This window comes from Phaethon aethereus, assembly GCF_964289735.1.
Source record: "Phaethon aethereus genome assembly, chromosome: 2".
NCBI lineage: Eukaryota > Metazoa > Chordata > Aves > Phaethontiformes > Phaethontidae > Phaethon > Phaethon aethereus.
In genome coordinates this window covers 156,379,137-156,396,411 of record NC_138582.1, presented here as the reverse complement: position 1 = coordinate 156,396,411, position 17,275 = coordinate 156,379,137, and the positions used below count along the sequence as shown (strand labels likewise).

Here is a 17,275-nt window from a genome sequence, read left to right as displayed (position 1 = left end):
CAGATAAAACATGGATGTCTTGAGCCCTTTTCTTCCCAGTTTTCTTCTTTACCGTACTTCATGGCCAGCTGCTGGCATAGCTATACCACAGAAAAATCCCGAGGCTGTGTTTTGCAACAATGGCTTCAAGTGTGGTCAAACTTATTTGGTAGGAAAAATCAGTTTATATCTCTGGCTGTATTAGGGGCTTCATGCTGTTATGGCGTGACTGCTTGTTGATGAACCTTCAATGCAGAAGACAGTTTACCTTAAAGGTTTCTCTTTTTTGAAAGAAAAATAGGTTAAAGATGTAAGCCACCACATAAATGCTAAGTATGATTACAAAATGCAAAAATGATGATGGTATAAAATTCTGTGAGGAAAGCTGTGCAAGAATGCCTGTGGGCAAGGTTTTTATCCCTTTGCTTCTACAGCAAGAAACTAAAAATGCTTATGCAATATTAATTCAGGATGTACAGCAAATTGGCATTTGGAAGCATTCAATTTTCTTCATAATTGTTCTCCATTCACTTGGCCGATTATCAGTAATTTCAGGGAATTAGAGATGCTCCTTTTAGAAGTTTCTAGTGAGTTGTCGAACAATAACAAACCTGCCACATAGGCAGCAATTTTCCCTCTCTGTCCTCACACTAATGTTAGATCACTGTTTGGAAAGGCTCGACAAGCAAACTGCCATGTAGTAAATCAGTAGGAAATTTTTTTCAGCCTTATGCTGCTGGGTGAGTTTTGATCCAATAATTTTTTGTTTTTGTTTTGTTCATGCATTTATCATGCAAGATAAATGTTCACGCAAGACATTTATCCTCCAGTTTGTGCCCAGGGAGGTTGTTTTTTCTTGGTAGCAAGATCTGCGGAAGTATATTTTGTTGAAGAACGTAATACTATATTTTTGTAGATTAAGCTTGTATTTGTTGAGTCCCCTCCAGGTGAGTCCCACAAGAACGTAATTCGAAGCATGCGATGTCCAGGTCTTCCCTTTTCGTCGTGTTGCAAAATGAAAAGGGAAACAAACTTTTCAAAACCCCTCAGGAATGGGGTGGTGAAGTGCCATTTACCTTTAAGGTGGCTTTCTGTCCTCTCTGGCTGCGTCACAGGGCTTCCTAAAGCACGACGTGTGCGCAGGGACACGCATTGCAAGCCTTCTGTGGCCAGGAAGGGGTGTGGAGAGGGACCGTTCGATGGGGGTGCCCGTGGCAGTGTGACTCCGTGAGCCGGCGGGGTATGTTACGTACCTACCCGCAGGTTAGGGATGTGCCGAGCGGCGGGGTCTCTGCCTCTCGAGCTCTGTCTCTCCCCGTCTCCTGGCTTTAGTGGGAGACCCAACGGCCCAATGCTGTCCCAGTGCTGACCGGGAGTGAGGAGTGTGGACATCGAATGAGTGTGGCCTTTGGAGGATTCGGCTCCTGGTGCTCTCAGTGTAGCTGCTTCCCAGCCCTGCTGAGGTGCTGTTGGTGATGAGGAGCAGCAAAGCTCACGGAGATGTGTAACTGCTTTTCTCTCCAGCCGTGTGGAAACAGCAAAAATGTCAACACTTGATCAGAGCTTTTAGTCCGGTAGACATATTCGAGATAACCCAATTGCTTCTGAGGAATGTGCGAGCAACCTTGCTTTACGCAAACGGCTTTGGTAATCTCAGAAAAAGCAAATATCCCTGTTTGGTTTATTTTAGTATGTCCTACATTAGAATTTCCATAATAATCACATTAAAAATACAACAATGCTCAGATTTCAAGACCCGATGAAACCTGGGGGAGCTTGATGCTGAGCGTGGAAGGGGGAGCAGCCCAACTTGCCCTCCCGTTCAGCAGCAACGTGTTTTGTAAGACCTGCGTCCAAGAGTTGTTCCTCCACGAGTGGCCTTTCCTCTTCCTGGCTTTTTGCACGATGAAGAGCCCCTCTCAGAAAAATTCTGTTGTGGAGAGGAGGGGACACCCTCCGTTATCAAGATTCAGACTTGATTTCCCACACGTGCTTAGGCTTGGCTCCCTCTTTAAGCTTTTTGAGGAGGTCTGCATTTTGCATATGTGTTACGTGACCAATGGATAAGTTTTCTCTGCTCCTAAATTTGAACTTTGAGGCTAAGAGAAAGGGTGTTAAACCTCCTTCGGAAGTATTTTCAAATGCCTTAAAAATACATAAACCCAAATCTCGTCTGTGACACAAAAGTGAACTATGTCATGAATTAATAACTTCAAAAATATTTTTACAAATTCCAGAGCAGAAACACAAAGTAAATGAATTTGTTCTCAGAAAGCTTATTTAGTTTCATGAACATTTAAGAATTTTTTTTAGTGTTTATGTGAATGCTATGGAAGAGAATGTTTCAGTTTTTGGACAGACAGGATCCCACTAAAACTAACACGCCTGTGTGTGACTACAAATTTACTTTCATTCTGAGATGACCTTAAAACTGCATGAGGGTTCTATGTTTTAAATAGCCATGTTATTTGTAGTGATGAGTAAGTATATTAGGTGTTATTTAATGCAGTAGATTTTCTTGACAGATGAAGTATTAAATATGCTAACTCATATAGTTGTTAAAATACTCTGCCTTCAGAGAGCACATAAGCACAGCGTAAGCTATTTTTCTGCTTGCACGGGAAATTTAAGATAGCTACTTTCATTAAACAGTGAAGTATTTTTTAGTTAGAAGCACCACGTTTAATGTAAAAATAGTGTAGTTTGGCAGCATATATGTGATTCTTAGAGTTAACTTTCAGATGTTGAGCTAAATACTTTAAAAAAACGGAGGCAGTTTCCTGCTAGAAGCACACTGACTGCTTGATGCCCACTGCAGAGAAGTTGATGATCTGTGCCTATGGATGGATGTTCTACTCGCAGTCGTTCGTACTTCTTCCTCATGTTTATGCTGTGAATGTCCAGGTGCTGTGTACAAACCTCATAAGGACGCCTGGATTGAAAAATCAATATGCTAGGGAGCATAATACCAGAAAGCTTCTAATGAAAGATAAAAGTGATGATACTAAGACTTGTTCCCTAAAATCCTTTGCTCTCAGGTGGGTAACAAAAATAACTCCGTCAGTACAGGAGATGGCTCTCTTCTCCTGTGGCTTTCTTTTAGTGCTTATGCAAGATAACTTCCTTTTGAGGAGTGGAAAATATCTAAATTGCATTTCACAGAAGTTAAAAAATATTATTAGAGTGGATTTTAGTTTTGGTGGTAGCAGCAGCATCTTGCAGATACGCAGCTACAAGCTGGGTAAGGGAAGCCGGTGGATGCTGAGGGTTGGTCGCCGCAGTGCTCTTACAGCTGTCCCTTACATCCCCACCGCAGCATCGAGGTGCAGCGTGGACACTCATCCAGAAAGGCAGCTCCTCCTTTGCCTCTCCATGTTGACAGCTGGATGGATAGTGACCCTTCCAGGTTCCTGCTTTACTCCTGGATATATTTTCTCCCTGTTAGCCTTGACGCTGCAGGGGCTGTGTCTGGGTGCGTGGCACTTGGGGAAGTCGGTACTCTGGCCGTCAGCCTGCATCCAAGCAGCCCTGGCCGCAGTCTCACGTGGACTAGAGGAACTGTAGTTCCTTTGTTTCCCCCGTTTCTTTTCTGTCTGTCTTCTGGAGAGGTTTTGACAGCTTGTTATCTTTCTGCAGGGAGGCCTTGGAGAGAGCGAGGTGTATGTAGTAGTAGCATGAGGCACTTAACTGGGTTCAGGTGCAGAAGGAGACAGTCAGTGGCCAGATCAGTTGTAACAGCATTTTTCTTCTGCTCTGTGGAAAATGCAATCTGCTGGAAGGGCTTTGCAGACTACTGTTGTCCAACAGGCTACTTGCAGGGCTTTTCCTGGATATGCTGTCCTGGGCTATTGATTTTCCTTTGAATCTGTTGGGGTTCCTCTTGTTCAAGCAACAGTCTCTGATTATTCATACTAATGGAAGAGGACCAAGTAATATACACCGTTTGTCTCCTTCTGCTCTCATTTCAGTGTATCAATACATTTTGGGCTGCAGCACAATAAATACCTTATTAATCTCCTTTGAAGAATGAAACAGAATGAAAACAACTTAAAAGTATCAATAAAATGAATAATAATAATATATAAAATATTAATAATTTTGTAAAAGAAAATGCATCTACCTCAGGTTCTCTTTCTGTGTGCAGGCATTTCAAATTGTTGTAGCACATTCTAGGATGAGACAAGGAGGGAGTCTTGTGGTGTGGAGACAGCTTGGAAAAGTTAGCTGCTGGGAACCTGAGAAATTCTGGCACGAAGTATATACCGTAGTATTTCAGTAAATATCTTCTGTTAGTTCTGGCTAAAGCTGTTTCTCCACTAAGAAAGATGATCTTCATCTCTTGGCTAGGATCAATCACAAATTGTAATGAAAATTGGCAACTGCAAGCATGAAAAGTCATTGATCCAAAAATTCATGAACTGTCTTTTGTGTAGTGAGATTTCTTTTTGAATTTCAGCTGAGGTTCTTTCTATTTGCTTATTCTTGGTTTTGAACTTTTAGGAATAATTTTTGACTCTCTTCATCCTTGGTAATGTGAAAGAAAAAAAAAAAGTAGTGAGTAGTATGTAATTAAATATGCAGTGTAACCATATGTGTATCCAGTATTGTAGAAGGGAGGAGAGGAAAAAAAGGGGGGGGGGGGAGAGAAAAAGGAAAAGAAGAAAAAAAGAAAAGAACAAAAAAGGTAGATGTTGCCAAAGTTTCTCCAAGGTGTAGAATGCTTTCTACCTTTCCGGAAGAGAACAATTCAGGGTCCCTGTTGCTGTTGTAAGGGACTTTGTAAAGTACATGCAAAGATAGACAGGAATGCTCAACTTTGCACATGTTTTAAGCAGCAGCTAGGTCTCTTACTACTCATTAGGCATGGTTTTAAAAAAGAATGGAACATGGTTTACTATTATAATAAGTTTCTAGTAAGGAAGAATTGAGGATGTTTGCTGGTCTGTCACCCCTTGGAGAGCAGCAGATGTTCTGTTTTATTGTCCCACTGTGGGCATTATCTGAACAATTTAACTAACAGCTTCCAATGTAGTCTAAATTGCCTTACTCCCTATTTGGCTACTGGGAACACTGGAGTTTTCTGCAGAAAGTGATCTTTAACCTTGAGAGTTAATGAGAAGGTTTCAGCACGTTGTACTGATAGCTGGAGCTTCTTGTTCCCCACTCATGTAAATGGAAAGAGCTTGTTTGGATGCCGTTAGGTTTGTGTAGTCCCCAAACTTCTCGGCTTCCCAGACCATTCTCCAGCGTACCCCCAGTGAAAGGTCAGGCGCAGCATCGCGTCTTTGTGCTGAGCGCCGCACTATCTGCCCTCCCATGTCAGAGGCAGGGCAGCTCTGCTGCCGTGCATCCCCTCCGGGTGAGGAGGGTTGGTGGCATTTCATCTCATTACTTAAACACAGAAATACTTGATTTGTCTTCGGGGATTCAGCTTGGTACTTGTAGCTGAATGACAGAAAATAATATTCTTGAGATCTTTGTGCTCAGTGCTGTGCCTTTGAGCTGTATTAGTCCCTGCGTGCAGAAGAGCCTTCTGCTAAAAATTGTCTATCTGAGCGCGTGGGGTGGCATGACATGGCCTTTTCCCAGTTCTGCTGGAGATCTTTTACTCTTCTAGGTCATCAGCGGCAGATATGAGCTCAGTGAAACGTAAACTCTCAGCAATTTGATAACACTTTAAATGAGACCGTGTTTCATAAGTGTACCAGCGTGTTTCTAATAATCCTAGTAAATTTCTCTGTCATGGAAACAAGAGCAAGTACCATTAAAATTGCAGAAGCTGTTAGTCATTTTTAATAGTTGTTCAGGACTATGTTGTCTCTATCTTATTATAGGTATTGTAATTTATTTTTTGCAACGTCGGAAACTCGGTGGTGTGCAGTAGAGGCTGTTTCTTCCCACACGTTATTTTTTTCTTTACATTGCATGCATATAGCTATGAAAATGCGTGCACAGATAATTTCTGACAAAAAAAATCATCTGTTTAAATGATTGTAGCCAAGTTTTCTTGGTTGTCATAACTATTATGCTTCAATTAAAAATTAAATAATTTCTGCAATGAAGCTGTGTGGACTTTGGGTAGCAGGTTCAGATCCACTTCCAGGTGCTAATATCCCCAAATTGTTGCTTTCTCCAGCCTGACAGTGGCCTGCGAGCTGGATGTAAGCGATCATTTTTATATTTCAGAAACCCCCCAGCTGGGTTTTTGATGGTTCCTGTACTTCTCCACAGTGGAGCGAGGGTGGAGGTGGCCTGCAGGGAGGAGAGGCCAGGTGCGCAGTGCCCGCTCCACAGAAACATGGAGATGTGCCAGATTAACAGCCAAACGCTTTCAAAGATGGAGTATTCATCTGGTGACTGGCAAGGACATACCTCTTCCCTCACTGTTTCAAACATAAATGAGGTAAACGACCATCATACATAACTCGTTCACACAGTTAAGATACTAATAGCATCCCGCTGCTGCCCGTTACTTCCCATGTCCTATCTAAACAGTAGACTATTTGGTGATCACAGAATCATTAAGATTGGAAAAGACCTTTAAGATCATCAAGTCCAACCGTCAACCCAACACCACCATGCCCCCTAAACCGTGTCCCGAATGGTCCTGTTGAGATGTCTTTACCAATCCTGAAGCTAGATTGGTTTTTTTCCCCTTCGAAGCCCTCGTAGAAGTGCCGTAGGTTTTCATTCCGCTGGCGTTTGCCAGGAAATGCTCTGTGGGTAGGGCTTGCTTTGCCGGGTGGCAGCCACAGGGGCGATGCTGACGGGCAGCACGGCAGCTCCGCAGCCCTCTGGGGCAGCGCAGCCCGCTGATGAAATGCCGATTAGCGCCGTAATTCATGAGCTGGTGGATGCGGCACCAGGTTCAGATGGAGAGTAGGGAAGGAGAGAGATTCCTGTACCAGCTTTGTAAGGACTTGTGTAACAAGTCCCTTGCTAATTACACGCATACCTGCTGAATTGCAGTTAAGCCTGGTTGACTCTTTGGTACTTGGATGTGATCCACATAGGAATTTCCACCTCACATATGAGCTGATACTGATGTAGTAATGCACGAGGCTGCGCTGGCAACAGTTGATGATAGAAAGTTGATCCTAGTGTAAGCCAGAAACGGATATGGACTGACCGGTGGTTCTGAACCCCTCATACCTGGTACTGCAGAGTAATGGCACTTCTGCCCCCCCCTTTTCCTCATATAAAGGCACAGTGATGGCCTGGGGACCAGAAGGGAGTCACGACGTTGGCAGCTACAGCAGGTTTTCTCCGGGTGAATGTCACTGATGAAAGAACCATAATGTGTATTACACATGTTCTATCATTTCTGGTTCTTCCCAACTGAGCTCTTCAGGTTATAATGTAAATCCTATTGTTGCATCTATATTTCTTCCCTTCTGTCCAGGAAAAAGTTGTGAGCTTCTACCTCTAAGTGAGCCTTTCTGAACCTACCTAAAGCATTTAGAGACTAAATAATACACAGTTTTCACACCACTGCATTATGTTCACTAACAGGAGCAATTTTACCGTTCAGTTTTAGGGGCTTTTTCAAAGCTGTGGTAAGAAAAATATCTGCCAACTTCCTACCTGTGTCTCAGAAGGCTGAAGCCTTATCAGCTCTAAAGCAGCCAGGAATTTGCTCCTGTTGCTGCAAACCCTTGCCTGCACTGCAAAACGACTTATGAACGCAGATATTTGATATGCATCTTCATTATAATGTAACTAAATATCAATCAGAGGCTTACTAGCAAGGCCTGATCTTTGACTTAAGCAGAAAAACTTTAGCAGTAGCAAAGTTGATGATGCTTCTGCTGTCACACAAGTGTTTGAAGAAGTAATGAGTGGGATGCTATTTTGCAAAAAATTTGTAACATCTGCGGGACTAGAAGTGCACTTTTCCTAGATTTGTAGGAATAGTGTGAAAATAGGTAAGGAGGTCATCCAGCATGTTTTAAGGAAATCTGTGAAGAATGTATCCATTCAAAACTGAGACTACAGCTCACTAAAACATACTGAAACATAATTTTTTGACAGAGTAGAACATTTGTAAGATCTGACATTTTTGTCTTTTCTTTTGGCATACAAAGGTATTTGCATTTTAGAAAAAAGTCCAGAGAAAGGAGACAAGAGAAGATGTAGGTAATTAAATTTTAATTTCAGTTTTAAAGATCTTTCTCTAATTAGCTTTAAAAGTCAGTGTCTAAGTAAATTGAGTTTCAAGGTGCAATCATCTTTTTCCTCCTGGATCTCAGTATTCAAAAGTAAGAAGAAAGAATATTAGAGAAATGGAAGGAACATTGTTATTTTAAAGGCCTTTTAAGATAAGGATTTAACATTACCTCATTATTAAAATATAACTGTGGCAGGTTGATGTTTTCTTATTTTTGAATTTCAAAGTCATTGAGCAGTCATGGTTGGGAAAACAGAAAACTTAGATTAAAAGATGAAAATGATACTAAGAAGGTAAGGACTTTTCTTCTTTCTTTTGCTTTGTAATCAGACTTTTTTTGGTGGCTTGGTTGCATTCTTTTCACTGCTGTCCATTCTTCCAGAGATGTTCTTCCTTTTCTATGGGACGTTTTTGGTGGTAGGCATGCTAATATAGTGTCTTGTATTTCTTAAAGGTATGCTAGCATGCAGTGGGGTTTTGTTTGTACATTTTACACAGCCAAGTGTATTTCTCTTAAATTTATGGGATGGTTAGGGACATGTCGGATTTAGGGACACCTGTCAGATTTTGCAGGCTGAGCGTTAAGAGTCCCACAACCGGCCTCATTCATCTACCATCTGCTAGACCACGTTGCGCATTTTTAGCGCCGTGGTACAGCCTCTGCTCCACTCCTGATGCGGCTGCCTGCGAGATCTCCAACTGCATGGGGAAGCGGTGTGAGAAAAACAGAGTAATTGTGATTTGTCGTGATTTTAATGTGTGAATGCTTATAAATGTGCCATTTTAAAGCCAGAGAAATAAGAATGCAGAGAACAATATTTGATAACATTGAAAATATGTCTGTGAGGAAGTATATAAGCTGTTGTTTGAAGATGAATAGCTAGAAGAATAACTGAAAACAGTTGGGTTTGTATATGAAGTAGTTATAAATATCTGGAGTTCTGTGAAGTTAATGATATTTTTTTTTCTCTGTAAGGGGAATGGCAGTCTTGTTATTTAACCAAGAGTTTTGAATGTAGAGAAATTAATTTTAGAAGTTGACATTTTTAAGCATAAACATATTTTCAAGTAGAGAAATGCTAATTACCTAAACTATGTCATCTTAAGCTTTCTTGTAATTCTGAAAGGGAGAGCCGTGAACACTAGAGAGTTGGCATTTCTAGGTGAATGATGCACAATTGATGTAATATTTGCAAATGTTAAAGCATTTGATAGAAATTTAAGTGTCCTGGAAACTTCAAGTTAGTGTGAGCATGAACACTTCAGTAGGGTTTGAAAATCAGTGTAGAAATCTTAAAAATTTGAGGCAATCTTAGTCTAGAGGTTATCCAGAAGGAGGTCATGAGGATTCCTGTTAGTTTTGGTTTTATTTAACACGTTTAAATCTGGGAGAAGCAGTACTGTAGATGGTATGTTAACGAAATTTCCAGATGTTGATAAACTAAGAAAGGAGAATAGTGCGAATGGAGGAAAGATAAATAACCCAATAGAGAGGTAGTGCACATACTGGAAAATACAATTTAATTCAGCCTGAATAAATAGAAGCTAATGTATAAGCATATTGATCTAAACTGAACATATGTTTTAATTAACAAGACAAAGATGCTGAAGTGAGGCTATAGAAAAAGTTTTAGGACTTCTGTGGATATTCTGGGTTGATACTATGACAATAAAATACCCAAATGTGATTATTGTTGACTGTGTATTTGTGTCAAAGGTGAAAAAAAGACAGGGAGGATACTCCTTGTAAGACAGCAGTAGAGAATTAAGAGAGGCAGAGGTGAAGTTACATGCTGCGTGTAGCACAGTTTCGGGGGGAAATGCTGTAGTTGACTGTGACACATGAAAGGAAGAGATAGTTTTGTAAGTGAAGGGGAGGTAACTAGTAACAGGAGGGTAAACTTGGGGAAAATAATAAAAATTTAGGAAAAAAAAAATTGAAGATTTTGGCCAAGTAAAGAGTAATCATTTTGGGAAATGCTGCAAATTCTTTTATTAAATAATCATTACTTAAAACTGAAATGGATTCTAGGGGAGAGAAAAATATTTCTCCAGTCCATGAAAAGAGAGTTGGTAGTGTATATATATCTTCCTTTGCTGTCATTTCCAAAAGTATGTTTCTGAAAAGACCTGCAAGTGGTGATAGCTTTACAGGGCTACTGTTTTGCATCCCTCCCAGCAGCCACCTCCATATAACATGCCTGGGTTTGCTTCTGCAGGACAGAGGATGCAGTTGCCTGGGGAGTAGTGTTCCCCTCTTGGAACTGCTTATGTTTTTAATATTTTTTTCTAATTCAAGATGCCTACATTTGATTTGCACTGTTTTGTTGGTCTTGTAGAGAAGTGCTGGCTTATGTTAGTTGTTGCTGGGGTTTAATGCAGTTTGTAGATAAGTTCACGATCGTCTGTTTTTTGTCTCCAACTGTTTTTCTTCTGTCTGAAAGAGAAAAAGCTTTGAAAACCTGTGGGGTAGTCCAGTTTGCAACAGCCTCAGTGGTCTTTGGAAGTTACCATCATCTCATGTCTAGAGGTTTGCAAGAATGAAAGTTGAACCAGTTTGGGGATTTGAGCTTTTGAAGGTCACAAGGGATGTTGGGCTCTCGCTGTGTCCAGCTGAGTGGAACGAAGAGCTGAACTGAACCTACTGAAATTGGAACTAGAGTTCAGGGAGCTGTGCTGGAGTGTGAAACTCAAGGCTAATCTAAGTATTTTTTAAAGTCTGTTTCAGTTACATTTAGACAAAGTCTTGTAGTTACAAGGTCTTTAAGCTGAAAGAAGCAGTCCTGCTTTCCTGAGCCTCAGGATGACCCTGGTTCATCCTTCCTCTTGAACTCCAGATGAGGATTTGAGTGGGACGGTGAGCTGGATGGGTGACACAAGCAGTAAAATTGTTGAGTCTCTGTCTCGCATTCCCAAACCCGTTTCTTGGTGCTGAGGTAGGCTCGCTGCACATATTGTGTATACGCACACCTCAATGTATATACATATCTACAGGCTCACTTTCAGAAACTCCAGGCAACTTCCTTGTTGAAAGCTACTGTTTTGCACAGAATTTTTTGGTTTTACTGAACCATCCTTTTCCCAGAGAAATCTCTTGAGTGTAAAGGGCAGGGGGAGGTCCTGTTAGGTCTAGTTGTCAGTCACGGGCCTGTTGGTCTGTGTGAGGTCGCCAGAAACGACCATAAGATAATTTTTCATTTCTGTGTCTTAAATTCACTGCACGCCAAACTGTGCAAGCTGCCAGTGGCACCGAGGAGCTGAAACATCAGTTGAAATCTTCAGAGTAAAATTGTCTTGGCTGTGCTATATAAATATGTGTGTGTATTTTTCTAGCCATGCCCTCCAAGCTGACATCTGAGAGGAAATTGGTATGGGCAGGTATATATTAGCTCTGCTCTGAGACCACCGTCCTTTGTGCTGAATGCCTGCATGCGGGACGATGTATTCAGCTTTATGGATGAAATTTGCCAGATCCTCAAATGCTTTTGTTCATGAGCATATTTGAAAATCAGAGAAGGTGATGACCCTTTTAAAATAAAAATGGAATTGCTGGCAGGAAGGAAAGGTACAACTCTGTGTTCTTAACATTTAAGATGGTTATAAAATGTATATTGGCTGTTTTTATAATTTATAGTGAAACTGCTGTTGCTTTTAATAAAATGAGACTTCCAGACAGAATTTCATGATTATGAATGTGAGCATTTTGTTATCTAGCTCGGATTTATCCTACAAATAACCATTTTCTAGCAGAACTGTGGCTGTATGCATAACTTAATGGGATTCTCTGTCACACATAATTCTTTCTGAAGTTATAGTGTTGGACTCATTGCTGAATACTTGAAGTCCTTGAATGTGGCTCAAGAACTGAGTTAGTGGTAACTTTCATGATTTTTAATTTAATTTTCCTTAATTCTTAGACTTTTAAAACTTCCTGTAATTCCTTATTAGATTTACCGTTTCAAGTGCTTATTTAAAAGGCACCTTAGCTGCAGAAGCAAATCAATATTTACAGTGCATTAGTGCCACAGAGAATTTGAAGCCTTGTGATTAGAGTTCATTGCTGTTTTATCCACTCTTCAAAGAAACCACAGACTTCAAACGGTATCAGCCATCATCCTGGAATCAGTGACATTGCATCGGTCCCATGCGTACTTCATCTTGTGGTTTAATTATTAAGTTCCTTTCCTTTGATTTTCCTTTTAATATTTCAAAGTATATCCTCTTCAAAACTATACATTCAGGTAAACCAGAAGATTGTCACCGACAATATATTGGTAGAAAAATCTCTTCAATTTATTCTTTTTTGTTGTTGTTTTAATGGAGAGTATCAAAACTGACTTAGAATGGTCCCTCAGAATAGAATTGGAGACAGGAATACAGGAGGTTGTATTTACAACTTGTTGTTAATATAGCGTGAATAAGATTTAATTCTTGGATTAATACCTGGAGCAGTATTGACCATTGCCAAGCAACATACACTAGAGCTAGCTCCATGTGCTTGTTCCATTCCAGCAATTAAAAATAAAAAAACCACCATGTGTTTAAATTTCTTGTTTAACTGGGAAATACATAGATCCAACACACCCAAAATACTGTCTTTTATAATTCACTTTATTGTGAAGTTTGGTTAGTAATACAAATCACTTTTCCTTATGTATGGAACCATTTTCATAAGGAGAGAATAGGATCACGCACGTTGTATCTTTGTATTGACAGAATACCTTTTTTCTTTTCTTTTCTTTTTTTTTTAAAGATTAGAAGACGTGTTCAATAAATGTCTGAAAATACCTCAATAACTAACCTTACTAAAATGAAACAGGTCATATTAAAGGTGGCTCATCAGCGAATAGATTTTGTAGAGAAACTTCTCATGTTAATGTTTTCTCTGGAGCATATTGATATTTGGAAATTCCATTGCATAATTAACTTGCCGTATTGTGAAAATTCTCTGCTACTTAGCATGGCGCAAGCTGTCAGGTTTTCGCTGCAAAGCAAAAGGCAAGGCAGTGATAATTGCTTGCTTGCCTCCAGAAGTGCTGACTTGAGTTCCGGTTTCTTCCTTCCTTTCTTTCTTGGCAGTTCGGCTTCTTTTCTTACAGAAGTTCACCGAACTGAAGTTTTGTTTTGTCAAGTAATTTGAAGAACGAGTGTAAAAATACAAGAACATTTTGCTATCATCGTGCTTATATATAGATGTATGAGCATAAGGAGCAAGTGAACTCATGTTTGAAAATTGTAATTCTCTCTTGTAGGGTGGGTAGCTAAGGCAAACAGGATAATATGCACGGGCTGCTGCTTGGAACAAATATAGTTTGGTATTTTTCTTGAGTGGCACTGCATACTACAGAGCCACTTTCTCACCCAGGCTAATCTAATAAATGAGAGTGTATGTTCAGGGCTAAGGCAGCAGCACGGGCACCGCTGTTAATGGGTCACTTCATTACACTTTGTGGGGCCGTGGCTGGGACTGCAGCTCTGCCACCTCTGTTACAGAGATCTCTTGCCTTTTGATAGTGTACTTTTATTATGTTTGCCATCTAGGGGGAAATGAGAGGCTTTGCCTTCAGCTGCTTCATGAAGCTTGAAGTTGTTGAAGACAAGGCAATCAAAGAAAACCCCTCTATTACGAGTATATACTGAGTAATCATAATCGAAGTAGACTTAACTCAGACCATAAATACTTTTCTGTCTAATTATAGTGTTCTTTTCCTGAACTATTCTTCTAATTACTTCTAGTTCTGTTATACATATATGTATATAAAAACATGTACAAATATACATATTTATAAAAGCAGACATTTTATTTGCTAGAAATTAACTCTTGTGAATATTTTTGGTATGCAAAGAATTTTCAAATGAAAGAGAAATAGTACAACTATTGTGAGGAAAAAAAAAAAATTTAATTCTCTTTTATTCTTGTATACCAGGATGGCCATGACATAGAACGACTGTTTGATGTTTCACCCTGTAACGCTTGTGCGTACCTCAGCAGCACGAGTCCTAGTTGTTAAAAAAACCCAAACAAAACCCCACCACAAAGCTCACATATTTTCTCTGTGTGGCATGACTTACTGTATTTCTCACTGTCTGTATAATGCCATGCAAAATAAGATTCTATATTTTAGTACTGTTATACATAGTGTTAACATAAAGCTATTACAAAACTTAAGACTAGTCAGTTAAACTCCTGTCATTGTGTTTTCCTGCCAGTATTGTGCGACGTGCACCTTCAGCTTCTGTGGGAACTCTTTCATCAAAGCCTTAAAAAATACGCTGGTTTTCATTCTCAGGTGTTGCCCAGTATGCCTTTCCCAGTGACCCTGCTGCTTACGTCTTGTAGCTTTCAGTTTTTCCTTTTCCACTTTGCATTCGAGGTTCCCAGTGCAGCAGTAAGGAGAAATACAATTGATAAATCACATCCCCTCCGTTCTGATGCTGAGTGGGAGAGTGCTAAGAGGTCGCAAAGACAGGCAATGAAACTTCTGTTTTGGGCAAGGAGACGATAGATGTGTGGATATTTGTTGTAGGATAATAAATGAAATTGGAAAAAAATAAGTTGTATTTCAAGAGAAACTAATGTGCCATCAAACTTTCCAGAAGGGATTTGACCTCTACATATATTAAAAAAAAAATACCACTTTCTAATCAGTCTACCTGCCTGCTGCATCGTTTATTACCAATGAAATATTTTTCAACTGTCATTCATGCCAGCTGGAAGGCTAAGGGAATCAGGGTAAATCAGCACAGATCTTGTTTCAGCTGTCTGTCAGGAAAAAGCAAAGGAAGGATGCAGAAAAGAGAACAGTCACTTCCATAAGGTTTGAGAAAGAAACGGAGAGTATATTTTAGAAGGCGAGGAGGCTGCCTTTCGCCACGAAGAAGCTGTTGCGCAGCTTCTTGCAAGCCTGGTGTGCTGGCAGTGCCCGTGCTGCAGCCGTGGCAGTAGGGTGGGGGACACGTCCTAATCCACCCTTTAATTGTCACCAGGCTGCTGAATTTAGGCCTGTGGCTACTTGCTTTTAAAAATACCTGTAAGTCACAGGTATTTATTAACCTCTTAGTTGTTCAGGCTTATGCTGTTGGTTTTTACACAAGAGACGGGTAGGAGCGATGCAATGATTGTATTTGTAAAGCCAACACGCTGTGCTAGGTTCAAAGGGCTTGGTTTGGCCCTTGTTTTCTCCTCGTGTGGCCAAGCGGCAAGGCTGTGGTTTTGAGGAAACGGACGTTGTCCTTGAGGAGCTATGCTGAGGTCAGTAACTCCTTACTCTGTGAAGCCACATTTGGTCAAAACCACCCATCCTGAATTTGAAAAAATATTTTTGTTATGTGAAAAACACTTTAAATCTAGTCAGTGCTTATTTACTGTCTTTTTTATTCTTCAGATATGCCTCTTCATGTTCGACGTAGTAGTGACCCTGCACTGATTGGCCTCTCAACCTCTGTAAGTGACACAAATTTTCCTTCAGAAGAGCCTTCACGGAAAAACCCTACAAGGTGGTCCACAACAGCAGGCTTTCTCAAGCAGAACACCCCTGGTGTACCCAGTGCTCATGAAAGAAAGGTATGTTTCTTTCCCCCTCTTCAGCCAATAAAATGTGCGTGAATCCTGAATTGCGGTTTTGTCCTTCTCTCGCCTGCTCCTGGTTTAAACTTGTGTTTTTTGACCTTGTCCACCAAACTCCATCAGCCGCAGAGGAGTGTTTGAGTGGCACACATGTCCTGCCCTCAGGAGCCTCTCGGTCATGCCCACAGCAGGGGCTCTAAAAACTTGATTTTGCCATTAACTGTAGTTGAAGCTCTGATTACTCATTACTCTGCAAAGCAGGGCCTAAATGCTGTCATGTGATTTCTTTAAATGCAAATAGGTCATGTCTATAATGATTTTTACTGATCTCCATAGAAATCCTAATGTCAATGAATAATCTGCATGCCCATAGCTGGTCTGGTCTGTCTTCCTGGCATAGCATTGCTAGTTTTTACTTTCTGAGACACTGGTCGAGTAATACAAAATACAAATTGCAAATGCTGTCTCTTCTTGATAACATTCTTAAAAGTAAAACAGTGAAATGCAGAATGAGTATTTTTTCCTTCATTTTTTCCATATGATTTCAGTATCTCTATATGAATTGCATTATTAGGTAGACAAATCAGCAGCAAGCTCTCTTCTCAGTGCGTTATTGGAAAAAAAAATTGGAAGAAATGCTCACTTTTGTACAGCCCCCGACATTGTGTATAATTGCAAACAAACTCTAAAGGAAAAACATATGCGTATTTTCCCATAGAAAGGAGTAATTTTTAGAGAAAGTTGCAGTTTAGGTTACTAGTCTGACTGTGCAGCACATTATCCTGTTGGAAAATGGGCAGCTTATTACAGCTATTTTATTTTGTTCTTCATTATTATTAATTCTGTGTAGCATAGACACAGTCTGAGACTCTGCAGCCAGGACTACCACACCCCAAATAAAGAAGTCTTTACATGCTGCTAATGAACTGAACTATCTTCAGTGGGCTTTTGGTTATTTCAAACACATCTTTAAAAGCATGATGCTCATAGGCATTAAGGTTCACATTCTTACAGAGGTGTCAGTTGAACATGGTATCGTTAGGTCTCTCGATTGGGATTTCAGATAGGTTATGATATGTTTTCTGTCACTTGCACTGGTGTGGCACAGAAGTGCATGCTGTTTTGAAAAATATCTTTTATACTCTTCTGATCTGGAGAAGAAAAGTGATAATCTAATCCATCTGAAGTGCTAAAATTTTCACTTAATTTTTCTGAAATCATAATGAGGCTGCGCTTCATTACTGCACAAGCATAGATATGGAGGGCCATACAGAGCATAATCAGATTTCTTTGAGTGTCTGAAGTTAGCAGAAATTGGAGAGAATTGAACAGCAGCTAATCTTTCACACTAGTCGTCTTGCATCATTAGTTGTTCAGCACGTACTTACTCTTGATTTTCATGAAAATATTTCATGCCTACTGGAGCATGGTGACCAAACGGGAAAGGAATGCATGTGATCTCATGGAGGAAAGGCGCAAGAGACCATTAAATCAAGGAGATCAGAAAGAACTAACATAGGTTAGTTAGTACAATAGATCCTGATAATTTCTTTTACCTTTTT

General features: G+C 40.2%; 1 protein-coding gene across 8 annotated transcripts in view; it reads left to right on the top strand.

The window, feature by feature from the left end:
* Positions 1 to 17,275, top strand: part of PARD3 (par-3 family cell polarity regulator) — a gene marked incomplete at both ends in the record, with an annotated part of 463,052 nt that overhangs the window by 168,424 nt on the left and 277,353 nt on the right. For all 8 annotated transcript variants that reach the window (XM_082015586.1, XM_082015587.1, XM_082015585.1 and 5 more), the window contains one exon: positions 15,532 to 15,710. In XM_082015586.1, coding sequence (XP_081871712.1) covers positions 15,532 to 15,710 — 179 coding nt within the window. The remainder of the gene's footprint in view (positions 1 to 15,531; positions 15,711 to 17,275) is intronic.